A 26,428-nucleotide genomic window follows, 5' to 3' on the forward strand; every position below is an offset into this window, starting at 1 on the left:
TTATACGTGTGCATATGCAACACTATGTCTGCAAGGTATTCTAGGTAGATTTTTGATAATTTATTTAGTGGTGTTGGATGAGTTTGAAAGTCCACTTGGACTACTTAACCCTGTTAACCTCCCTGCTTCTCAAACTATTTCTTTAAAACTGAATGGTTGACATTGTGGACATAGTAAGAAAGAGAGGCATCGTGCAATCCTGGGGAAGCATTTAGTTGAAAGACAAGACTTTGATTTTATAAGATCTTGTAAAGTGGTTTTATGATCTTAGAGTTGATTTTATAATTTTAGTGCAGTGTGGGAGGACTATTGGTCATTCCAAATGGCAATGGAATGTTTTAAGTTCTTTGTATATAGATAGCATTTGAGGAACCTCAGGACTTTTTTTTTTTCACTTAAAACCATTTTCAGTCTTTTGAATAATAATATTTCTTCTCCATTTGTAGTCCTAGGATCTTTAAGTTTACCACTTAAAACCTTCTAAAGAATCACAGTTTCTGTGCCATAGTTTCTTCATGTGAAGATAGGAATAATTCACCTCATACACTTAGGTTAACCCTGAGAATTAAATGAGTTAAGGTTTGAAAGGCTTTGAACAGTTTCTGGAACCTACTAAGTAAGTACTTAGTAAGTGGTTGATATTATTATTATTATTGATCTGATTTTAGAGGAAAAAATTCAGGATCTTTGTTGCTCTTACCCTTTCCATCTATTGCCTATTAATGTAATTACCAAGGTTCTAACAATCACAAGACCCTTGATTTTATTTATTCTCTTTCCTTGAGCAATTAAAGATGTCATTCCCTTTAGGTTCAGTACTCTTAAGTGTCTTAGAAGGATTTTGAAATAATCACTTTTTCTAGTTCCTACATCTATTTTTTTAAAAGTTTACTGACAGGAATATTAAACAAAATGTAATGCCTGGAATTTATGTATATGAATGTGAATCTACAAACTGAAAAGTGTCTCCCTTTTCTCACCAGGATTAAAAAACAACAACAAACCTAAGAGGCAACCTATAAGGGAATAAAGAGCACATGACATGGAATCAGAAATCCTGGTTTCAGGTCATAACTCTGCTACTTTCTAAATAAGATAACCTGTCTTAAAATAGAGATAGTGATAATACTGGCATTACTGGGAGAATCAAATGAAAAAATGTATGGGAGACACTGTGCAAACGGTTAAGAACTTCAGATATACTTGTAACACTAAAAAGTTGCTGACTAAAGACCAGTGAACTTGTAGGAACAAATTAGGAACTTGATCAGCAATAAAAATGTCAGTATTCATTTATCTTTACTTGTTCTTTGTAAAGAGTATCAATACCTTAGGTTGATTCAGCATTAAAACACAACAATTTCCCTCCTTCACGGTAGGGCAATTCTATTCTTGCTCTATTGAAGAAGTTATTTGGAAGATTACGATATAACACTTCCTTCTTTCCCATCCTTATCCTGTGGTTTATGTATGTACAGATTAAACAATATTACAAGAGCATCTTACATTAGTATAAAATTTTGTACTTTTCAAAGCATCTTCACAACCATCCTATGTACCTCATGATACATATTTTGTAACGTCTTGTATATATATAACATAATTTTATTAAACATTTCAATTTCTGACAGCTATTGAGTTTGTTTCCAACTTTGCTGATATTACAAAGAATCTTGCAGTTTACAACCCGATATTTATATATTTCAGAATCTATGTAAATTTTTTTACAAAATGGATACCACATAAAATTTCTGAATCTAAAGGCATTCACATTTAAAAGTGTATATCTATACATCTAAATGTAGATATATAGATATGTAGATAATAGATTACACTATCACACTGTATAAAAACATGTACTAATTTAGAGTCCTAGTAACGTAAGTGGAGATAGGCCCACAAGTTATAAGTGTATACATCACTGAATTACCACCTCACAAAATGCCCAGCCATGTAACCACCACCCAGATCAAAAGAGAAAACCTTCCTAGCACCCAGAAGCCCTAGTGCCTCTTGCCATCACTATTCCCATCATCCTCAGCAGATGTCGACTCTGACTTCTCACAGCAGCAATTCGTTTAGCCTGCTTTAAATTTTATAAAAATGGAGTCGTGCAGCATGTATTCATTCTTTAGAGTCTGGCTTTGGCTCAGCATTTATTTGGGTGATGAATTTTGCTCTGTATGTGCTTTTGTTCATTCACTTGTGTTACTTCATATGGAAATTTATTTGTGTGTGTGTTATTGTGGCTTTAATTTGCATTCCTCTGGTGTGAATGAGATTGATCTCCTTGTACATATTTATTGGGCATTTAGAGACGCACTTTCATGAAGTGCAGGCTAAAGTCTCTTGTCTGCTTTCCAGTTAGGTCTTCCCTACTTGATTTGTAAGAACTGTTTGTATATATTTTTATATGAGCCCTTTTTTCATCATCTATTTTACTGATCTTTTTCTACTTTGTGCTTCCCTTTTCTTTCTTTTAATGGTTTCTTTTGATAAACAGATGTTTTTAATTTTACTGTAGTCAACTTTCTCAAGCCTTTACTTTATGAATAATGCTCTTAAACTTTAACAACGACCAAGATCATGAAGTTAATTTCCTGTATTATCTTCTAGGTGTTGTATTATTTTGCTTTTTTACATTGAAAACTACTACCCACCTGGAATTAATTTTTATAGTTTGAAATGGAGGCCATATTTTGCCCACATGTGTAGTTATTCAACTTGCACCAATTACTGAAAACATTTAATACTTTTTTATACTGTTCTACAATTCTTTCTTTGTCATAACTCAAGTATCTGTATCATCACGAGTCTATTGCTGGGCTTGATTTTGCTGCTTTGATCTCTTTGCCTATTTTTGTGTCAATACTGACAATGTTGAACCTTACCTGAGTTCTTGTAGTCCTGGAAAACAGGGACAGTTAAAGAAATCCCCCACTCTTCTCATTCTGGGAATCTGCTTACTATGAAGAATTACCCTTCTCCATATGACTTAAAGCCTATTCATAGATAACTGCGCCACCCCCAACCCCCCCTCCCCCGCCCCAGACTGATTTTACAGCACTGTTTGCCACATAGTTCATTCCAAATTCACCTGGTAATTGAAGTGTTTGTTGTCTTTATCCAAAAAAATAAAAAATAAATAAAACTTCTAATATCTCTGTGTCAAGCGGATAGTTACAACTTACATCCAGGTACCTGCACTACGCTCACATAGAGACAGGCAGATAGGAATGCCATCTTTCTTGAGATTTACATTTAAAAGAGACAGCTCCTAGAAAACTAAAGAAAAGCACTCCTGGGGTGTAAAATTGGCAAGAGGCTTACTTAGCTTTCAAAAAGACTTAACACACCTCTCAAAGGGATAGAGAAAGATTTTATAATTATAATTTCTCTGTGGGAAATGCTCTAAGAAAAGGGAGTTGGGTGAATTCTCATTCCCTTTTGGCACAAGATAAATTTCAGTTCTCTTATATCTATAGTAACCCTTATAATTTTTCCCCATTGTTATTACTTTATAGTAATAAGAGTCAGAATCAGACCCTCCACATTCCCATTCTTTGTTTCATAAATGTTTGGCTGAATTATTTATCCCCATTGATTTATAAAAACTTGTTAGCTGAATTGACCAAACTTTAATTAAACTTCTTTCTGCTCTACAGGACCCTAAACTTTGATCTACTCCAACCTGAGCCAATGTTGGCTTGTAGAATAGCCCTTCCTTAACACAAAGAAAGACACTCTGGGAGCCTGGCTTACTTCTCCCTGTAAAGGCAAAGTCTTTTTCTGCCTAACTGTGCAGATGTTAACAGATCTCCCTCTTCCAATAGTTCCTATCACCCTCTCACAATAAGGTTTTTGAATGAAATCCTTTCCTAAGCCTGGATTTGTTTTTATTTGACAATACCATGCTGTATTTATTACCATAGCTTTATAATAAGTTTTAATATCTAGAAGAGTAAAATTTTTCCACTTTGTAAATATCCCAATACAACTTATTTTGGTAAATCTTTCCTAAGGAAACAATATTTATCACATTATTTATAAAGCTACCTTATATATATTATGATTTTTTTACCAAGGTGGAATAGTAAGTTCCAGTGAATAACCAGATTAGATAATGGTGGTTCAAAGACAACAACCATTTCAGTCAACAATTCCTTAAATGATGAAATATTATAAAGGGGGGAAGGGAATTATAGCCAAAACAATGCTAAAAAGACCAAATTTAGCAATCAGACAAGCAGAGATTCTGCAAAGTTGCTGGAACATGAAAAGCAGGTAAGATTGAATTGACAGAAACATAAGAGCAGAGGACACCAAAGCCCAAATTATATGGAGGAGACAACGGATATAAAGATATAAGTGATTGCAAAATAGTTGTAGAGCTATGATCATCTTGAGTTAATAAATTCACGTATCAGGAAAAAGCCCCATATAAATTATCAGAGTAATTAATTAAAAAAGTATTCAAGACCACTTGCCCAAGTATCAATTCTACTCCATATTCTTTTAACTGAATCAGTAGCAGTGATATTAAACTCCAACTTGAAGCCTTGATTATAGTAGAAATTCTGGCACAAGAGACTCCGAGGAGCTTGGGACAGGAGAATAAGTTATGATTCATTCTCCTCTCTCCCCAAAGAAATATGGAGCTCTCATACCCAGGAGCTAAAATACCTGCAAACTCCTCAGAGCCTCACCTTCTCCATCTTCCCCCAAATAACAAAGGGAACGTTCCCTCTGTAATCAGAGCCTCGATCTACATTCGAAGTAGACATTATTGAATTATGATTGAAAAAAGTGTGGGAAGCGTAAAGTTTTGAAATGTGTGTCTCTTTCTGCTTATCTTGTAGGTTTATTATATTCTCTCACGGTGTCCTTTTGGCGTAGAAGAAGGGAAGAAAAAGTTTGGGATTGAAAGACTGCTAACTTCGCACACTTACTCATCTGCCTATCCACTCCATGATGTAAGTATAATCTTGGTTTTAAAATATTGAGCCTATTTTCCTTCTTCCACATTCAGAAGTTGCCTTGTTAGGAGAAAGAATCTTCCATTTGCTTCCTCTTTTTTTAACAGTTTGTTTAATTCTCTCACATGTTGGGAAAATCCCTGAGAGCTTTACCAGCTGTGCTGAAACACATAGTTAAGACAGCTTCATATTGAGCTTTTAATGGAAATTCACTTTGAAAAAAATTATTTACAGTTGCACGTGATTTTTCTTTAGGACCCACATTGAAAATAGCAGTTCTATTAAAAGAACATTTTAGAATGTAATATTTGGAAATTTCTATCTGAATTCATCAGATCTTTTCTCATTCATAAAGTTTTGAAGCCTTAAAGGACTTAAATGGCCTGCATGCATTAAATGCATTCATGCATTCGTTCATCAAAGGCATAATTGGTTTTAATTATATGTAAAGCATTCTGTTAGGTATTGTTAGATCATAACCATGAATCCAACCTCACAGACTAGGAGTTTCTGGGAAATAATGCATGTGTGCAATTGAAAAACAAGCTAAAGACTTCAGTCCTAAGAGACAAATAACTGAGATTTAGAAGAATGATTTTTTGAGTCTGGCGGATCATTGTACAAAACTACTGGCTTTATGAGTTTAACAAAGAAGTTATGTATGTGATGCACCCATTTAACCAAGCCTGAAAGCTTGACAGCCTAGTTTCTGGGGGTTTCTGAGGGAAGCCTTTACTTTTGGAAATTCAGTGTTTTCCATATTGACATTACCTGTTGGCAGTGAACATCATGCGACTACATGTATATAAACTACTTTAAGATCGTCCCTTGGAACTTTCGTTTCTTTTATTCCTGTTTTATCTTAGATACTTATAAAACACTTTTTGATAATGTGCTCTCTTTTTGAGAAACACTTTCCTTAGGAATGTTGAAGAACCAAGTATTTCCATTTAAACAAGTGGCATCTAAATCATTGCCCATTATTTTGAAGGTAAAGTTGCTGTCATAGTTATTAAAAGTCCAAAGCCAAACTCTTTCTTTTCTAGGACTTAAACTATTATGCCAGCTTTCTTCTGTCAATATTTATTCAACAGGATGGTAATTGACTCCAGTCTGTTCAACACTGGTTAGTTGATTATCTTTGATATATTTCCTATAAGGGTACAGCAAAATTTTCCAAAATGAATGGCAGTTTTCAACAAGTGTATCAATTCAGGTGAATTTAGCTTATGTGTTAGAGAAACCATCCTCTCCACTGCCCTCAATCCATGCCCTTTTTCCTTCCCCCCTATGTTTTCCCTGGGACAAAAGAATTTCTAGGAGATTATGGATTCTAAATAATGCCATGGCCATTTGGTAAAGAGACTATAGCAGGTTAATAAACACTGCAATGCATTCCTTGTCAATCTTTCTTCACAGAAGGCCTCATTCCTTTTTTAAAGATTTTGAGGATTGTTTGTTTTTAGGGTATTAATTCTCTCTATTACCAGGTTATGAATCCGAACGAAAATGACCAAGTATCTCAGTCACCGGAAATTGTAATCCGTACATCTAGCCTTCCAGTAGCGTCCTGGTGCTTACTGGAAAATCACTGTTAGTGAGCTAGCGAAAGCTATAATGAACTGTTAATTTTACTTTTTTCCCTTTCTTTTCTCCTCAATTCAAGTTTAGGTACTAGATTTTCCCTTATGTACTTTAAAGAATCATTTTTCCAGATCTACAAATAGGCTGCTGCTCTTTTTCTTTTTTTTCTATTTCATTTCTCAAGATTCAGCACTAAGAAGATAACTGTTGGAATCTGGATGATATACAACCTCATATCTTATCAAATAGAGATTTTCATGTGTGCTTAATTTTAAATTGGATATTTATTCAATATTATCTTCAGTAGTTCACTTGTCTAGGCGAACAATTAAAAAGAAGGTATTGAACAGCTGTGTGTTGTCAGTGTTCTGCTAGGTCCTGACCGGGTGTTAATAAAGCTACTCAGTACCTAATAGTGAGGAAAATAACTTACGCATGAAACAATACTGAGGCTCTTAAGTGCCAAAGTTTGTTGTATATTTTAAGTTCTTTGGGAAATGGATATCAGTGAGGACAAGATAAGTTCCCTAGATGAGATACCTGTCATAGCAGTATGACTTTGGGTCATTCACTTAACTTCACTTGGGGTTTAATTTTTCAATCTATACAATAAAAGTGTTAGCTTATTTCTAAAGTCACAGCCAGTTATATAAGTATATGAATCCCTGAGCTGTGAATATCACATTCGATTTAAGTAAAGAAGAAAGGACATTCCAGGTGAAAGGGAGAGCTTGAGGAAAGCCAAAGTCTCAAACTTTAACTTGCATTTTTAAATAACTGGGTGCGAGAATTTAATAAGTAAATCACTGTTATTATCGTTTATTATAGATTTTAGTGAATAATTTCACATCACTGGAATATGACAATCCAAGTCTAAAAGTAAAAGAGAACATTCACCTCATTCACTCACCTCATAAAAGCAGTCCTGGCTTACTGCACCCTTGTCTTTTGCTTCGTCATTCACATATTTTCTTCTTGAATATCTGTAGGGTCAGTATTGGAAGCCATCAGAACCTTCTCATCCTGTCAATGAACGGTACATGCTTTGCCAGAATTGGGCTCGGTTTTCCTATTTTTACAAGGAGCAGCCTTTAGATTTGATTAGGTAAGTTTCTTACAGAGGAACGACCTGACTAAAACTGGACAATGTGATTTTCATGCACAATGGCATCATATTCCATTCTTTTTTACTACTATTCTTACCGACTATAGTTTACACCTTCCCAATTTTGTAGCTACATTACCATTTAGTCATTCATTTGTGAACAGAATGCTGTTGACAGAATATTCTTGACCACCCTGCAGAGATAGCTCGCTGGTTCAGAGGTTGGGGCTGGGTATTTAGGTAGGCTGGGTTCAAATCCAAGTTCTTCCTCTTAGAAACTAAGTTTTTTCAAGTTATTTAACCTCTTTGAGAATGAGGATAACAGTAGTACTTTCCTTATGGGGTTATTTGATAATTAAATGAGGTATGTATATTTTTTAGCATAGAGGCTAGCATTTAGTGCTTAATACATAATACTTTTGCTTTCTTCAGTCCAGAAATTTAGAACATAGCAGAAAGGTTGTATATGGATGTTTGTGAGGACAATTGTCCTATAACCTCAATTCTTTTTTTTTTTTTTATCTTTTGGCTCAGGCAATTGACAAGCTTAATGTCTGACCCTGTCTGAGTCCCATGCTCTCTGACAATTTCTGTAGACAGTTTTATTAGCTAAGCAAGCTGACTATGGCCGCAGGTTCCTGCTTTGAACTATAGCAATACTACATACGTACAGGATGTTGGGAGACTCCTGCTCTGATTTCAGTAAAGGAATAATCAGATTTGAACAACTCACTTGGTGATTCATGCTTGTACTATGATGCTTACACAGCATCATGGCATCTTTTTTAGGAGACTGATTTTGATTCATACGTCCAAATCAATGGAAATGTTATATCAACATTTTTTTTTTAAGGCAAGTAAGGGGAAACTTTAAGAATAAATAAAGGCAACTGAAGTATATAAAATGATGCTTTCTGTAAATCATTATATGAACTCTTTTTTGGATGGATGTTTTACTTGTTTTTGAGTAATGATCATTTAATTTTTTAAATTATAAACGTAGCACATTTGTCAAAGAAATTTCAACTAATAAAGAGCTGTGCAAAGTTTTGAGTGAAATTCCATTTCCATTGAATTTGTGGAGGTTACTACTCTTGATTTGGGACTATCCATTCAATCTTATTTTTATGTGCATGCATAATAAAATATACAAATACATTTTCCCCTAGAGCATTGGTATCTTTATTTATTATGTGCTTAATTTTTTTGCACTAAATAATATATTATTGGTACTCAATGAATACATGCAGATCCAAATGCTTTTTAACACAATACAGAGTGCTGTCAATGTGGGAGACCCTGCTTGCTGCGCCATTTGTCGTGCGGGGCGGCCTGCGGGGTCTCTGGTCCCGCTCCCCACATAAGAATGCGGGATATGGTGAGGCCAAAAAGGAACCCCCACAGAGCCATAGGTAGGGGAGTCATACCACTATGGTCTCACTGGAGGCTGGGCCCACCGGATGCGCGACCTGCCGGCCGCCTTTCCGCCAACCGACCGACGACTCTCCTCCACTCTCCTCGACTCTCCTCCGTAGCCGCAGCAGTTATACCAGCGGCCAATCGGCTAACTGGCTACAGCCGACGGCCAATCAGCCACCGCCGACAGCCATCCACTACCCGAGCCAGCACCCTTCCACGTGAGGCCGAGAGCCTGTAAACTACTTTCTGGGGCTCCGTCCCCACAGTGCCATACTATAAATTTTGCATAATCCATTTATCTATTTTTCTATCGAAAAACATTAGGTTGTCCCAAATTTTTCACTATAAGATCAAGTCTGCTAAGAACATCTGCAGACATTGTGCCCATGGAGAATATTTTCATAGTATACTTTCAAAGAGCAATGTTGTCAGAATAAAGGTTTACATATTTTATGTTGTTAAAATGCATTGAGAGTATTTATTAATCTAACATTTTTAACTATCTGCAGGTGTTTCTAATTTAAATGTTCTCCAAAGGTTTATATTTACAACCCTAGATACATGTGAACACATTCCATCTCAGGTCATTCCAGGTGTATCTGTAATGCCTTGTTAGCACTTGCTAATTTCCTTTTACAATAAAGTGGAATCTCAGATATTTCATGAGATGACAGTGTCAAGCTTAAGTTTAACAACTTTTAAAGTTTTTCATCCTATTATTAAAGTAACTTTCCATTTATAGCAAGTTATACTGCTTTTTTATTTCAATAATGAGATCATTTTTAATAAATTTAAAATTTTAACAAAATTTAATGTAAACAATTGATAACTAGGTGTAAAGTGTTAAACCAAGTAACTGTAAAGTAAAAAAAGGAAACACTGTGTTATCACAGAGCTAGCAATTGTAAAAAACAGCTGTTATCCGTAGGGTTCCTTTTCAGTGGTAATGTAAGATAATATGCTTATTCTTAGGAATAGACAATGAAGATTTAGGGACAAAGGACCATGATGTATTCAATCAACTTACTTTTAAATAGTGCACAGTTTCTCTGAGACCCTGTTTACCTCTCTATGTCATGTTTATTCTTTGGGTAGGTTTCCTGTTTTTCTTAGTGTCTTATTAGATTTTCACTTAATTTCCCCATCATTCACTCTTGAATACCTGTGGGGACGGAGCCAGGAGAGCAGTTTCCAGGCTCTCTGCCTCACATGGAAAGGGGATGATTCGGTAACAGCTGATTCAGCTGTAATCAGATGGCCATCTGCTGTGGTTGGTTGGCCATCAGCTGTTACCGGTTAGCCATTAGCCACTAATATAACTGCCGTGCCTATGCCAGCAGGTTGGTGGGTTGGCAGAGAAGCAGATGGCGGATTGCGGCCAGCAAGTGCGGTCAGCAAGCAGAGTGTGGATTGTGGATCGTGTTGATCCTACTGCCTGTGTCTCGCCAGGCCGCCAGCAAGACTGGGGTGCAGGGAGACCCCTTGTTGGGGTACTGGCGGATGTTTGCTTTTGTGTCTCGACCAGCTGCCATCGAGGATATAGTGATATGACTCCCCTGTCTATGGCTCCATTGTTCTTTTTTGGCCTCACCATATCCTGCGTTCTTATGCAGGGAGTAGGACTAGAGACCCTGCTTGACAATACCTCATGATGTCAGCATCCGTTCTATTCTGATATGATCTTATATGACTTTTCTTTTTCCTCTTTCTCTAGAATTCTTTCACTTCTCATTTTATTCCTATTTTTCTCCACTTCTCTTTTTATTTTTATATTGTTGTTTTCTTTGTAATTACTCATTTGAGAACATTTTGTTGTTTATAGTGCTTTATTACAGTATTCCTCATGTTCTTTTGGGAGAATTTTCATTAGCTGAAATTATTTATTTCAAATTTTTATTTATTTATTTTTTGTAAATGTAGCTTTGTGTCGCTATGGTCTGCTTTTTTTCTCTTTGTGCTTAATTCGCAGAGCTTCTAGCATTAGACTGCCTGCTTCTGTTAGTTCTTTCCTATTCCATGCAGTTTCTTTTATGGACAACGGTGTGTGGTTGCCACGTGCCATTTCTTTCATTTCCACAGGATCCTAACTATCCCTCTTATTTTCTTCTTTCTCTTACTGCCACACTTTTAAGGAGTACCACCTTTTATATCTAACTCTTACTCAGAAGCAATGCTTCTCTGAGGCTGCCACTTCCCATCTTGCTCATTTTTAGATCCTTTCCTTTTAGCTTGTGCTATGAATTAACCAAGTCCCAACATATGCTTCCAGGGGTTGTTTTGTCTGTGTTAGTGTAACATCTCCATGCTACTTTACATTTCTTTCCTAGAATTTCCTAAGCATCTTTCCTGCTCTCCTTATCTCAGGTTTGTGGCAGCAGGTGGCAGGTGCTCTGATAGAATTGGTCTTATTTTTTTACTTAAGAGGTAATTTGAAGGTGATGGTGTTCTTTGTCATGAGGCTGAAAGGCCTGTATCGGGTGTAGTTTTATTTCCTATCCTTGTTGATTTTATGGTTTTTAGGAAAGGTTTTATAGGAAGACTTGATAAAAACAAAATATCCTAAAAAAGAGAAAGCAATTGTCCATGCATGCATAATTACAGTCCATCCATTCCTTAAATGAGCATTTATTCAACATCACTCCAGATCAGGCAATAGGCTCGGGCTACAAAGATATTAGGACATGGTTCCCAACATGAACATGAACATGAACATGAACATATTTTCAGGAAGACACACAAATACATAATACAGCAGCATGATACTCATGAAAGAACAGAGCACAGAGAAAAAGGCACCTACCTTTCTGACAACCTCAAGGAAACTTTCATAGTGTTGATTTGTGAGCTATGTTGTGAGAGATAAGCAATAGGTTGTTAGGTAAAAAAAGTTAGGTAAGAATATCCCCAGCAGGAAAACAAGTACAGAGCTCTGTGCTGAGAAATAGCCTGTGCATTTCACTTATCATGAAGGAGTCATAGCAGGTGAGATTTGAGTGTTATCAGGAACAAAATTATGAAGAACACTGCTAAGGTGAAAGGACAAAACCTTTGAAGGGGGAAAAGGACATTGTTGAACTTTTTCTTTAGAAACATCGCTATTGGAAACAAGATGGTTTAGAAAGATGCAAGACTGAAGTCAGGGAACTTAGGAGGCTGTTGAAACTTTCCAGTAACAGATATTGAAGATCATATCCAAGACACTGGAAACATGAAAGGGGAGACTATGGATTAAAAAACAGATTTTTATGACAGAATTTATTGAATCTAGTGGATGATTAGATATGGTGAATAAAAAGAAATAAACAAAGACAGGATGACTTGGGGTACCTAGAAAGAGATTTAGAATATAATACTCCGAATTCCTAGATTTCACATATTTCATGTTATCTTTATACTAATTTTAAGTTTCATATCCAAATATTTTTACTGCCTTTTGGGCACTGATCATTTTCTCATATTAATTTTTTTTTCCAGGAAAGATGGAAATACCAAAGTTGCCATCATTGTTTTATCAGTCTTCAATTTTATATACCCTCTGATCCCAATTTTTCTTTCCAATTTAAGATCTCCATGTAATTTTTCTTTTGATATCACCAATTTTGAGTGGCTTTATACTTAGAAATAAAATTGATATACTAAGCTGTATCACATATAGTTTAGAATAAATATATTTAAGGTTAATATAATGGTGCTATTAAAATGCCAAAATAATATAATAGCTAAGTTTCTCAGATGTCCATGAATTCACTGTAAAAATGAATCTCTTTAGACCAAATGTTTGCATTTGTTCATTCATTCCTCAAGCCTGTCTTCAGTTCAGTTCTACTATTACTCTTTTGATTATTTGCTGTGTCTCAGACTAAGTACTAAGTCCTGGGAATACAAAATTAGACCAATGACTTCTTATAAAAATCTCACAACCAATATTCGTGAATGCCTTCTACTGATCAGATGCTATATTAGATAGTGTGGGGACACAGATGAGTTGAATGTCTAGTAAGTAAAATGGACAGGTTAAAAAATACCATAAGTGTAACTACAAGGTATATTTTTCAAAAAAATTAATACTCAAAGGGTTTTATTTATATTTGAGTCTATAGAGTGTCTCATTTTATTAGATTTTTCTAATTTGCTTTGTTATGAATAATAAGATAATTTAACATCTTAATGTTATTTCAATAATGTACACATTTTTACCATAATACAAATATTAAACCTGCCTCTTATTTTTTGCACTTTTAAGAGATGGTTGAGTTGTTAATCTGTTATTGTTAAGCTCCCAAGTCCAAAGTTTAGTAAAATATAGTCTATATTTCCATATATAATAAATGCTTATCTGAAAATTTCTGTTTTTGAAAACCTTTTTAATACTAATTAAAGATCTGGAGTTCTTGGGAACATTTTTTTTTTAATTCTCAAGGAATAAGAGTCTTGCTATTTGAAAGGGAGAAAAATGTAATTCTTTAAAACTAATGTTGAATTATCCAGTTTATGAATTTGTGAAAAGTTTTTAGGTTAAACCTATAGCAATACTATTAATGTTTTACCTTAAAAAATTGATTCTTTAATTTTTAAAACATCAAATGGAAATAAACATCATGAATGGTAAAGCCCATAATAGCAAATCTTTTTTCTTCTTTATTTAAAAATCTAAGGTTATGTAGTGTTACATTAATTGCTGTATTTTTCAGCAAATAGGGAAAAAAGGGTTGGGGGGAGAAGCAAGTTCACTCATCCTAGGTGTGAGTGAACCTCAGGAAGCCGTGAATAGCAAATTAACAGGAATATGATGGAACTGTAATTTAATGTCAAGTTTATAGTGATTTGAAGAGCAGAATAAGGGGAAACAGCAATGCAAAAATACCACTGACAACAATGAAAGATGATAAAAGTAGTAAGATGTCTGTTTAATTAGAAAAGATTAGAAATTTTGAAAACTGAAGAATGGGAGGTTAAAGTTAATATTGAATATGAGAAAATATTTTAAAATCTTCTCATTGGGAAATGAAGCTTATGCTCTTTATGTTCAGAGTTGCCTCCTTTTTGAAATTACAATTTAATATTACATGCTATAATAGATTTATATATAGCATGCTATTATTAGTACTGAAAAGGGATCACATCTATCTGCCTAGGAAACCCTGGGAAGGCTTTACAGATTTGCTGAGGTGAGCTCTATATAAATAAGGAGGAGGATTAAGATGGTTTAAACAAACAAAAAACGCCCTCTGGTTTTCTGAGGCAGAGAAACTTATATTCCCTTGTTCCTCGAGGGATTCCTTAAGGGGTAGTAAGTTTAAAAGCAACAACAACAAAAAAAAACAACCCAAACTTGATTGTAAGACTTAAACATTTATGCCAAGTAATACTGTTGTTACTTTTCAACTCTTTGTAAACAAGAGCAAGACTGTATATTTTATGGAACTTTTACTAAGCAGTCAGTTTTAATTTCTTGGTGTGCTGCCTGCTTTACAATTCTGTAAGTATCCATCAGACATCCAAACTTGGAGGAAGATGGAATTTTATACATACAACCACTCTCGCCCAATGTGGTCAGAGTACCTTCTTCAATTTTAGAAAGAGAAATAAAGCAAAAGTCTGTGCAGATTGTGAATGTAATTTTGGTTTGTTAAGTTAATTGCTAGAAGTTACACTGCAGAATGTTCTGCAGTTTATTTCGAAACTCTTAACGTTTGGAAGCTTTTCAAATTACCTTCTTATTTCAAAATTAAAACTTAAATTTCACTCATTTGGCTCCTAGTTAGATGTGTTATCTTTTTTCAATCCTTACACCAATTCTGTGGATAAGCATCATCCTGCATTTTGTGATGGGAAAACTGAAGCTTCAAGTGTTTATTAACTTTACCAAAATTATACGGCTAGAAAGCAGTAGAGCCAAAATTGGAGTACAGGCTTGTCTGAATACAAAACAAGGCTGTCTGGACTGTATTATTCTTCCAACCTCTGACTATTTTTATCTTCTTTTATAGGAACTATTATGGAGAAAAAATTGGCATCTATTTTGTCTTTCTTGGATTTTACACAGAAATGCTGTTGTTTGCAGCTATAGTTGGCTTAGCTTGTTTCATTTACGGCTTATTATCAATGCATAGTAGCACAAGAAGGTAAGTGCCACTGAGTTGCCTAATAGAGAAAACGTCTTGATCTTATGCTAACTGAAACTGGTGTTGTTTTCCTGACATTGGTTTCAGAATGCTTCTTCGTGGCAGCAGGTATTTCCGAAAGACCCTACCAGCTGCCCCTCACCTGGTGCTTTATGGAAAATCTGTTTGTAATGATTAGTTCTAAAGATTCTGTTCCCCAAAGCATGACTTGACCGACTACAAAAATTGCTGCTTCATTACCTCTTCTGCCATATGTGAGAAGCTGTATAAACAGTTGTTCTGGTAGGGACAGCTTTCCACTTTCACGCAAACACACATCACTTTTCAAAATAACTTTGCTGTTCCCTCTGCAGTACTGAAATCTGTGACCCTGAGATTGGAGGTCAGATTATCATGTGCCCACTCTGTGATCTAGTATGTGAGTTTTGGAGGCTAAATTCTACGTGTTTGGCTTCAAAGGTATGTATGTATTTTGGTATGTTGAAGAGACTTAGAATTTCCCTCCTTTTGTATTACATTGAAACTAAATAGTCTTTGTGATGCTATTTTTGTTTTTAAAGGTCTCCCATTTATTTGATAATGAGTCAACAGTGTTCTTTGCAATATTCATGGGAATTTGGGGTGAGTAAATAGTCACGTAAAAAACAGCTTTGTCCAAGTTCCGTGTTATATGGCACATCTATCTGTACCACATACACAGATGGCATGTCTTCTGTACCAGAGGTGATTTTAGATCTCTGTGTCTTTGCTAGTATCAGCATCCTCATGGCGTCCACTAACATGTTCTTTAGTCTTCGTCCTTGGTCCACAAAAGGCCTCTATTAATCATCTGCTCATTTCTCTGAGAGACAAGATAATTTTTGAAACCTCCTATGTATTCAGCTCACACTGTCTCCCAGCACTCTGGTGAGAAACAGGCTCAATAAGTACTTAATTCAGGAGAGAATAAATATCACTATTTGGTGGCTAGAGGATACGGAGTCAGGGATACAAACTGGAATACAAACCAAAATAAATGATCGAGGGCTAATAAATCAACGTTTGAGTCTGAGTTCCCTGTGGCTAATTCCACCTTCCAGTTCCAATTGATAAAAGTCTCCCATGTAAAGTGGAATTGCCCTTGATTTTGGAAATGTCCAAGTTTTTCATTCTTATCATTTCGCATGGAGAGTAGACGTGTTAGGAAGTTGCTCCTACCATCAGTGAGGAAAACATCTTCTGTAAGAGTAACTCAGCAAGATGAGGCCTAAGGACTTCTAAAACGTGTCCCAAAATTCAGGGGACTCTGGGGAAAATAGACTTTTTTCTTTCCAATTAAAAAAATGAAGTGTATAACAAATACAAATATGTGCATTTAAAAACTGAGCAAAGGGCAAGGGTAGCTTGATCCAGACAAAAAGACAACAAAACTTGTTGGTGTGTATGTGAAGCAAAGGAACGTATGAGTTTCTGTCACTTCTGCTTGGGTGCTGTCGTCTAAAGAGAACAGCCCAGATTCAAAAAGAACAGAACAGGGAAACCTTACTAACAAATTCTCCAACAACCCCAAGTTTGGTAAGTTGGTGTATGGACATCTCTTCATCATATGACTGCCAAATCCTGCCTCAGCATAAATTGGAATCAGAAGTGAATGATAAGTGCACAAATTAAAACAAATCTAGTATTTTTTCATTGTTTCCCTGAGAGAGATTGTACAGCAACACCAACCTTGTATTTCATCACAAATAGAGGAGCAACCATATGTAGAACACCCAGCAACACTGTAAGTGTTTTGAAGACGTGCTACCATCAGTTAGTTCTTTCAGAAAAGTGTATTGTAGCAGTGACTTGATTTAGCTTTGGTGATTGAGGATGTTGGCCGAATTCTATGAGAACAGAACTTCAAGGTATTTGTTTTAGTACAAATACTAATAAACAATTGAGCTGAATCAAAGGATGGGTTGGCAGAGTAGGTGTGAAGGAAAAGCATTCCAGGTTAAAGGACAAAACTAGTCCAAGAGACTGAGAACTGAATTTAATGTATGCTATGCTTTGTACTGGGTACAAATGGGTTTGGTTTTTTTTGGTTTGGTTTTAACTTTTTGGCTTCTTTACGATGAACAAATATATACACCTACCACAGGAAATTCAAATTCACATAGAAACTGAAAGAAAATAATAAAATGACCAGAAATAGAGTTTATTATTTTGGCCATAATTTTTCAGAATCTTTTACTCTCTGTGTGTGGGCATGTGTAGTCATATAATCTTACATAAATGGTATAATATTATACATAGTTTTAAACCTACCTTTTTATTCAACAAACAATAAATGATGGGACTCCTTCTATAGAAAGGAGTGTGTGTGTGTGTGTGTGTGTGGGTGTGTAAGTGTGTGTAAGACTGAATACAATTGTTTTTTATGAATTTATCACTCTTTATCTAACCAGTTCTCTATTGTTGGACATTTATGTGTTTTCTACCCCCCTCCAGTTTTATTGAGATATAATTCACTAATAATATTTTATTAGTTTAAAGTGTATAACATAATGATTTTGTATATTTATGTATTGTAAAATGTTTACTACAATAAGTTTAGTTAATATTCATCACCTCACATAGTTACAAACTTTTCTTCTTATGATGAGAACATTTAAGATTGACTCTTAGTAACTTTCAAATATCCAGCACAGTATTTTTAACTATAGTCACCTGCTATACATTACATTCCCAGAAATTATTAATCTTATAATTGGGCATTTGAACCTTTAGACCACTTTCACCCACCTTCCCATTGCCCTAACCTCATCAACCACCAATCTGTTTCTATGAGTTTTGTTTTTGTTTTTTATTAGATTCCACACATAAGTGAGATCTTACGGTATTTGTTTTTCTCTATATGACTTCACTCACTTAGCATAATACCTTCAAGGTCCATTCATGTCACAATTGGCAAGATTTTCTTCTTTTTTTTTAATGGCTGAATAATATTCCATTGTGTATATAAACTACATTTTCTTTATCCGTTCATCCATCAATGGATGACTATTGTAAATAATGCGGCAATGAACATGGAATATATATTCTCTCTCTCTGTCTCTTTCTCTCTCTGTCTCTCTCTCTCTCTCTCTCTCTCTCTCTCTCTCTCTATATATATATATATATATATATATATATATATATGGTGCCAAAAAAATGTATACAAGTGGACACTGGTCAACATTGCTTAAGCAGTAGTTCTCTGTAATTAGAAGTGTCTGGACCCTAATGGTAACCACTTTGAGCACCTCTTGTAATTGCAGAAGTCAAACATGACTTGTATTCATCTTTTGTTATTGGTATATGTTGAGTATTACAATTTAATAGTTTTTTTCCTTTCTTAAAATGTGTATACATATTTTTGGCAACCTCTCTCTCTTTATATATATATGTATATACATGTGTATATACATATATATAGATATAGATATCTATAGATATCTATAGATATAGGTATAGATATCTATCTCTCTCTCTCTCTCTATCTATATCTATATATATATAGATATAGATATAGATATATATATATATATAGAGAGAGAGAGAGAGAGAGAGAATATACTATAGAATGGCACTTAAATTTTTTCTTAAAGTTCACTAAGGTATAACTGCTTGAATGATATCGGTAAAAGAATGATTTTGCAAACAAAATCTATGTGTTAGTAAAAAAGTTAAGTTTAAATATTACTTCAAACTATCTTCAAGAAAAGAGAGACTAGCAATGAACCTGAAAGTTTTTTCTGGCATAGAATGCTATCTAAGAAATTAATTTGAAATTTTATATATGAGTTATTTCAATGTTATTCCGTACTTATGTCAAGATTAATAATTTTATCATTCAACATTATAGTGATGGAAGAACCACTATACAACCAAATTGATATTTAAAAATAGAAGAAAAACTCAAGTTATTTTCTTACTCTATTTCTCCGTCACTTGATTATATTTGTTTTCATACATTTATTTGCCTGCAGTCACATTGTTTCTGGAGTTTTGGAAACAGCGACAAGCCAGACTGGAATATGAGTGGGATCTGGTGGACTTTGAAGAAGAACAGCAGCAGCTGCAGCTCAGACCTGAATTTGAAGCTATGTGTAAACACAGGAAAATGAATCCAGTGACTAAGGTACATTAGGGAACTGAAACGAGCAGCATATCTCAGTGGCCATGCTGTTGCAGGTTACCTCTCAAATAACAATATATATTTTAATTTGCCTTTAAAATATTCTCCAACATACCAATTATATAAACTTCTTCCCATGTTTCTATCCTATATTTCAAACACATACGGAAGTAAATAGAAAAGTATAATGAACCCCAGGATGGACCACCACGCAGCTTCAATTAATACTAATTCATGGACAGTCTTTTTACTGATAAGCCTCCTTGCCACTAGATTATTTTGATGTAAATCCAAGGCATCGTATCATGAAATACATCATTTTAATGCTAAGCGATATAAAAGAAAAATGGAAAACAGTGTGTATGTTGTGGGCTTTGTATATATAAATATGTTTCCTTGGGAATGGTACTAAGTTAATATGCAAAGATTAAATTAGTATTGTGTTAAGGTGGTGTGCTTATGAGTCACTGTTTTATGAGACCAAATTTTATTCAATGAGTCCCTTTTAATTGATTATAATGGGAAGATCATTGCCTTGCTGTCTGGGAGTGAAAGTCTTTATTTTGGGATCCTTAATTGGCATGGACTGCTAGCTAAGAAGTTAATTAAGAAATTCTACATGCTGTTGACTGAGTAATTTGACTTCTTGGCCTCAGTTGTTTTGCATGTGAAAAGGGAAGGTGTTTTGCCATGAAAACCAGACCCTTGGCTGCATATCCTTGGAGTCTGTCCCTTTCCATAATCTATAGTCACTGAGCTACCGGATGCTGTTACAGGGAGACTAGAATGTGGCTCTAACACAATCTCTTCAGCAGAATGCCCTACTCTGTTCAGGACACTGTTCTTGCAGTATGATACTCATTCTTTATACAGCTCACGCATTTGTTTAACATTTATTAAATTGCATTGAAACATTGCAAAAACTTCAGTAAATGAATAAAGGGGGAAAACACCTGAGAAAATACATTAACAACTTGGGTAGCAGTTGCTCTCCATCCTTGCTAGGCTGTAGCTTGCCTTGAGCTACAGTGAACCCTTTGGAGAGATTTTCCACTTAAATGGGGCTTTGTGCTTTTGGTGACTGCTTGAAGTCCCAACTTTGAGGGTAGATTTTGAATTTTGTTGTGATTTCTTCAAAATTACAGGAGATGGAACCTTATTTGCCTCTACATCGTCGTATTCCATGGTACTTCTTATCAGGAGCCACGGTGACATTATGGGTGAGCATTCTTTTTAAAACTGTTATCGTCTCTTGGACGTGTGGTCGGTCGTATTAGGATTATATCAACAGTTGTATCTGAAATGGCTCTTGAGTCCCATCTTTCCCTTCCCTTCCCTTCCACAGTCTTTTTATCTTGATAGAGCTCTTATGTGAAATCAGTTGTAATTTACATGCATATGCCACAATTGAACTTTGGAAAAATAGCTAGCGGAGGGAGAAAGAGGAGTTTTATCTTAAAGCCCGCCCATTCCCTTCTGCCAACTCTTCATCAATTAGGTAATAACTTGAAAGCACACCAGTTTAACAACAATTTGATTGCAGATAATTTGGTCAGTTTTTTCAAAATCATTACTTTATCTTTATCTCCACTTAAAATATCTGCACAAAATGAAAAGGAAAACCCTCACACTATTAAAGTTCATTCTCTTGCGGAGATAAACAAGAAAATGTTTCTTCTACTTGATGAATTTAATTACCATATCCCATTGTGAGGGAGCCATACCTTTTAGCTAATAGATTCCTCGGTCACCATAATCTATTTTCTGCCCTCCCGTTTCCAAATTGGTGACCTCTTATAGTTGGACTTTAATTTTAGGAAAAGAGGTAATGTTACCCTCTGAGAGTTTAGCATGTTGAAGTATAAAAAATAAGCAATTATAGACCATAATTGAACCTCAGCAATCCATATTGTCCCATAATTTCTTACCTTTAACATTTCTTGTTAAAGGTACTAATTTTTCTATTTTAAATATGTATTTTCTTAGACGATTGAACAGTCGTTGAGGAGAGAAGATGGAATAAAGGATAATAATCAATTCAGGACACTTCTTGAGAAACATTCTGGCGTGTGATCCCAAAAACATTATTCTTTTATTTCTAGTATTCATTCAATGTGATGCAGTTCTTCAACTTTCAGAATAAAATTCTCCAGTCATTGATAAAGCCATCCCTAGATTTTTTTGTTTTTATAATATGGGAAGTGTATAAAATTTATAGCAAATCTATACAAATGTCTAAACTATCACGCCTATCAGACCACTAATGGCAACATTCTGAAGGGGAGTGAAATACAATCTTTAAATGTATTCTTGGGAAAGTAAGTAATCTTCATAACACATATTTAACTATAATCTAGAACAGACATTGGCAAACATTTGCTCTAAAGGAGCCAGATATATTTTAGGTTTTGTGGGCCACAAATAGTCTCTGACATGTCATTGTCTTTATTTTTCTTTACAACCTTTAAAAGTGCAAAAACTTTCTTAACTCGAGGGCCAAGCCAACACAAGTATGGCCATGGGCAGGATTTAGCCTTCTAGCTAGTTTTCTTAACTCTTACTCTAGGATGGGCCTGGCGGATGGGCCATGAGTACTTTCCTGCTTTAGATTTACCCAGCTGCTACCCTCTGCCTTATCTCTAACCCTTGTAACTTACTGGTGTTCATTTCCTGACATGTGTGGCGAGAGAGACTGACTTGGGGTGCTTTCCACGCCAGAGCTGCTAAACGCAATGAGATGAAGAAAGCAGTGTGTCTCAGACGTGTGTGCAGCACACAACTCCAGAGACCAGAGTGACTGATTCTGTGTCTTCTTCCGCAGATGGCTCTTGTCATTGCAAGCATGGTGTCCGTGATTGTATACCGCCTGGCAGTCTTTGCTACATTTGCCAGCTTTATGGAAAGTGAAGCATCCTTGAAGCATGTCAAAAGTATCCTCACTCCTCAGATCACCACATCACTCACTGGATCCTGCTTGAACTTTATTGTCATCTTGATCTTGAATTTCTTTTATGAAAAGATATCTGCCTGGATTACAAAAATGGGTAAGCCGGCCAAATCATTAGTGGGACTCTGAAAAAGGGTTCCTACCAATGCTATACATTCATTTTGGATCATTACCAAGGGAGTTGATTTTTTAAAGGGACATTTTAAGATAGTTTTGCCCTATAGGAAGGCCCATAGCCTGGTACTTGAGAAAATCCCCTAACAGCTACATTCAGGCCTAGTAGAAGCGGGAAGAAGGTCTAAAAAGAAGAATTAGAACTCTGTAGATCTTTTTTTATTCTTTTCTTTATCCTCCCTTGATGGGGTTAATTGAATCCTAAGTAAAATCCTCACTTTTCACAAGGCACAGATACTTTTTATTTCTTGCGTATCGTTTTTACAAGGTATTTGGTTTTGAAAACCATCACGAGAAAAATAGAACAATCAGCTTCTCCTGAATAAATCTAAAATTTAGTGCTTCTCTTTTCAGTTGCCACGTCTGAAAAACCTGGATTGTTATTATTTTTTTTTAATATTAAGTTTTCTCCTTAAGCCACAAGGGAAGGTAAAGGAGTCACAGGTGAAGTGGGAGACTCACCTGTGACTCAGGGAGAGTAGCACACAGTTGCTTCTGGTCTAAGCAAATTGGGAATAGAGCAGAGACTCAACTCAAGGCCTCAGCTTCTCTGAGTGCTCTCTCCGGGAGCTTCGCCTCTAAATTCATGCAGTGACAGCATGCCCAGTGTAACCAAAACGAGTATATTTTTCACTCAGCACTGGAGTAAGCCCTGGGAAGCAACTTTAATTAAAAATTATCCTCCAATTTGGAGTTCTGCTCTTTCAAGTTTACTTCTTTTTTTTTTTTTCTGCGAGCCACAGGGGAAAAAAAAAATCATAGCAGATGACACCTAAAAGTAAAGAGCTTTAAAAAATTGCAGCTTTCTTCAATGAGAAAAATCACTCAAATTCACTTTAGAGATTTTGTAGGAATGCATCTAAATTTTACTAAAATGGAAGTGTTATCTGTGTCTTTAGAATAATATGTGTTACTATTTCAGTATTGCTACAAATTTCATGGATTTGGTTGGGTCAGCTCGTGCTATTGAGAGATCATCAGCTCAGACAAACAAGTGCCTTTACTATTTTCTGCCTTATGATGCTTTACTGTGGTGTGAAGAGAATCTAATATTCTCGTAGCTTTGGAATTCATTAACTGATAGATCATGATAAGGAGAGGGAAAATGTGTATTATTACTGCCACCGTTTGCATGACATTGTTTTCAAAATTAACACAGCCATTTAATTCATGAGAGGAAAGCAGGATTTGGTTTGGAAATCATCCTTTGCCTTTGATATGAGTTTACTTTGTTTAAACCTGATTGAAGACAGACGAGAGAGACAGAAAGGAAGAGAGAGAAATAGCTGATGTGTTTATAGGATATCGTATATAATGTGTGGGGATGAGCAGAAGGCTCTTCAGTCTGATGTGAGGCTGATTTTGACTGTGTGACTCCAGGCAAGTATTTCTTCCCTGTAAATGTAATAATGACTGCTTCCTAGGTGTCTCCAGTGATGAAATTAACACAAAGTCTCTAGTGGAAAGCCTAGCACAAATCTACAGTTAACTTAATATTGGCCTGTTATAACCAGAGCAGGAAGCATTGCAACAGGCTTTCAGGATAATATGACTAGGTAGCCACTTGTCCCAGGGATTACAAAATTTAAGGAGAAACAGGAAGGTGCATTATTAAACCTTGGTGTTTTTTACTTACCCAGAAATTCCTCGAACGTACCAGGAGTATGAAAGCAGTCTGACCTTGAAAATGTTCCTGTTTCAGTTTGTAAATTTTTACTCATCCTGCTTCTACGTAGCTTTCTTTAAAGGGAAGTTTGTGGGCTATCCCGGAAAATACACATATATGTTTAATGTGTGGAGAAGTGAAGAGGTAAGAATTCTCTTGAGAGGTAAGGTTTGTGGTTTCAGTAACTCGGTGTTAAATAAATACCTTTCTGTGTGTGTGTGTCAGCACTAACTCAGATTTTCTCAAGTTGCAAGAGAAGTCTAAGACGCTGACCAGGTCCACAGAGAATACTGGACTTACAATCCTGTCATCTGATAGATTTTTCAGGTCCTTTTGGGCAAGAAGTTATATTGTGCTTATTGTTTGGTAGTAAAATGTGAGCTGTGAAATGTGATAAGTTCTATATTCCAGAAGGCTTCCTGCAAAGGATGAATGATAGCTTTCTGGAGGCATAGCAGAAAGGGCTCTGCCATGGGTAAGAGTTAAACCAAATCAGTGGTCTCCAAACCTGGCTGTGCATCTAAATCACATGGAGAAAATAACAGCTTCCAGCCCTAACCCAGACATAAAGAAGCAGAATTTTCTAAGAATGAGAACAAGGAATCTGTTAATAATATATACACAGATGAACCTAATGAAGCTAGGCTGGCACTGATCTGTTAGCATGCTTGGACCTGTCGAGATAAATATCCCTTTATGTCCCTTTAATAGCCATTCCAGCCCAAATGTTCAGATTCTGATCTGAATTGGGATTTTTTTGTTATTGCTAAAGTCCCATCTCTCATCATGTACTTTTTGTCTGCTCACTTCTGACTAGTGTGATCCTGGAGGATGTCTAATAGAATTGACAACACAACTGACCATCATAATGACTGGGAAACAGATCTTCGGCAACATTAAAGAAGCCATTTACCCGTATGTATTCTTGACGAGTGTTTGCTTGATTTAAGTATCCATGAGAGGTTTTCTCTGGAAGAAGATGGGATTCTTTGGTTATCATGATACCTTTATTAGCAAATATTTAAGTCAGCAAACAAACAACAACATAAAAAGTAACTTCACTTTTAGTCAGCAGTCAAGAATGTATTAAAGTAACACAGGCTTTTAAATTTCTGTGGCTTGAGTGAAGTTGAGGGAAAGGTAATTATTCCCCTCTCCTGGGAAAATTCCACTGGGAAATATAAATGTTTTCTACATTTTCTACATGTTGCATATTATTTCTCAAGATAGCAAAAAATTAAACTCTGTAAAAAAGTATCCATTATTCATGGACACATCTAGGCAGAAAAATTGGTCATGAATGAAATGCTGGTACGTGAAGGGATTGTTCCAAAAGCATAGCAATAATGAATACATGATAAAAAGAAAAACACAAAATGACGGTTGATCTCAAATATAAGATGAAAATTCCCGTGGATAAAAAGAGAAAGAATCATAAGCCTGTAATCCCGCAGGGCTCCAAGTGAGGAAATGGCAGTGTCAGGGTTTAGTACCTTCAGTGTAAAATGGGCTATAAGTGCTTCGTTAAGACAGGTGACTGGCCAGTTTAACTGTATTTGAAACCAGGGACTGCTATTATTTTTGGCTTATTCATAAAAGAAGGTTGAAACCCTCCCTTCTGCTCCCACCCTACCCCCACAGCTACACAGTGCTCCTTTGGTTGTATTTCATGTGGTGACAAAGAAAGAACATAGACTGATCCTTTCACATAGTATTTGATACACCACATACCTAATATTGCCACAGAGAAATAACTCCAAACTGTTATTTTTAAGTCCTAGATCTAGATTGAGAACCTGGAGGGCAGAATGGAGGTAACCTCTACACCCAAACACAAGAGGGAGAATAAATATGCAAAAAGAGGAAAAGAGACGGGAAGTAAAATAAAAAAAGAAATGAGTAAAATTAAGCCTACAAAACAATATTCCAAAACTTATGATGAGATTTAATGCTACCAAAGCTGCGAAGAAAATCCATTTTTAGAAAGTGAACTCACTCTAGCTAAAAGATTCTAGCAAAACCTAAAAACATAAAAGGAAGTGATATTGTCATTTAAAAGGATCAGGAAATAAATGAAAACAGATATAAATGAAACAAGAACACATGAATATGAAAAAGAATCAATTATACATAAATGAAAATCATGCTTTAAATAAAGAGTACAATAGATGGGATCAGTTACAGACTGGACAGAATTGAAGAATGAACTTGTGAATTGGAAAATAGTACTGAGAAATTCCCACATTGTACACTGCAATAGAGAGACAATGGGATTAAAAAGATTAAAGTGA

General features: G+C 35.5%; 1 protein-coding gene across 4 annotated transcripts in view; it reads left to right on the forward strand.

The window, feature by feature from the left end:
- Nucleotides 1-26,428, forward strand: part of ANO5 (anoctamin 5) — a 73,847-nt gene that overhangs the window by 32,428 nt on the left and 14,991 nt on the right. For all 4 annotated transcript variants that reach the window (XM_019742616.2, XM_019742617.2, XM_074336140.1 and 1 more), the window contains 10 exons: nucleotides 4,860-4,973; nucleotides 7,550-7,665; nucleotides 15,075-15,209; nucleotides 15,563-15,668; nucleotides 15,770-15,830; nucleotides 19,202-19,353; nucleotides 20,496-20,570; nucleotides 22,172-22,394; nucleotides 24,112-24,281; nucleotides 24,955-25,052. In XM_019742616.2, the coding sequence (XP_019598175.2) occupies nucleotides 4,860-4,973; nucleotides 7,550-7,665; nucleotides 15,075-15,209; nucleotides 15,563-15,668; nucleotides 15,770-15,830; nucleotides 19,202-19,353; nucleotides 20,496-20,570; nucleotides 22,172-22,394; nucleotides 24,112-24,281; nucleotides 24,955-25,052 (1,250 nt within the window). The remainder of the gene's footprint in view (nucleotides 1-4,859; nucleotides 4,974-7,549; nucleotides 7,666-15,074; nucleotides 15,210-15,562; nucleotides 15,669-15,769; nucleotides 15,831-19,201; nucleotides 19,354-20,495; nucleotides 20,571-22,171; nucleotides 22,395-24,111; nucleotides 24,282-24,954; nucleotides 25,053-26,428) is intronic.

Source organism: Rhinolophus sinicus, linkage group LG06 (assembly GCF_036562045.2).
Source record: "Rhinolophus sinicus isolate RSC01 linkage group LG06, ASM3656204v1, whole genome shotgun sequence".
NCBI lineage: Eukaryota > Metazoa > Chordata > Mammalia > Chiroptera > Rhinolophidae > Rhinolophus > Rhinolophus sinicus.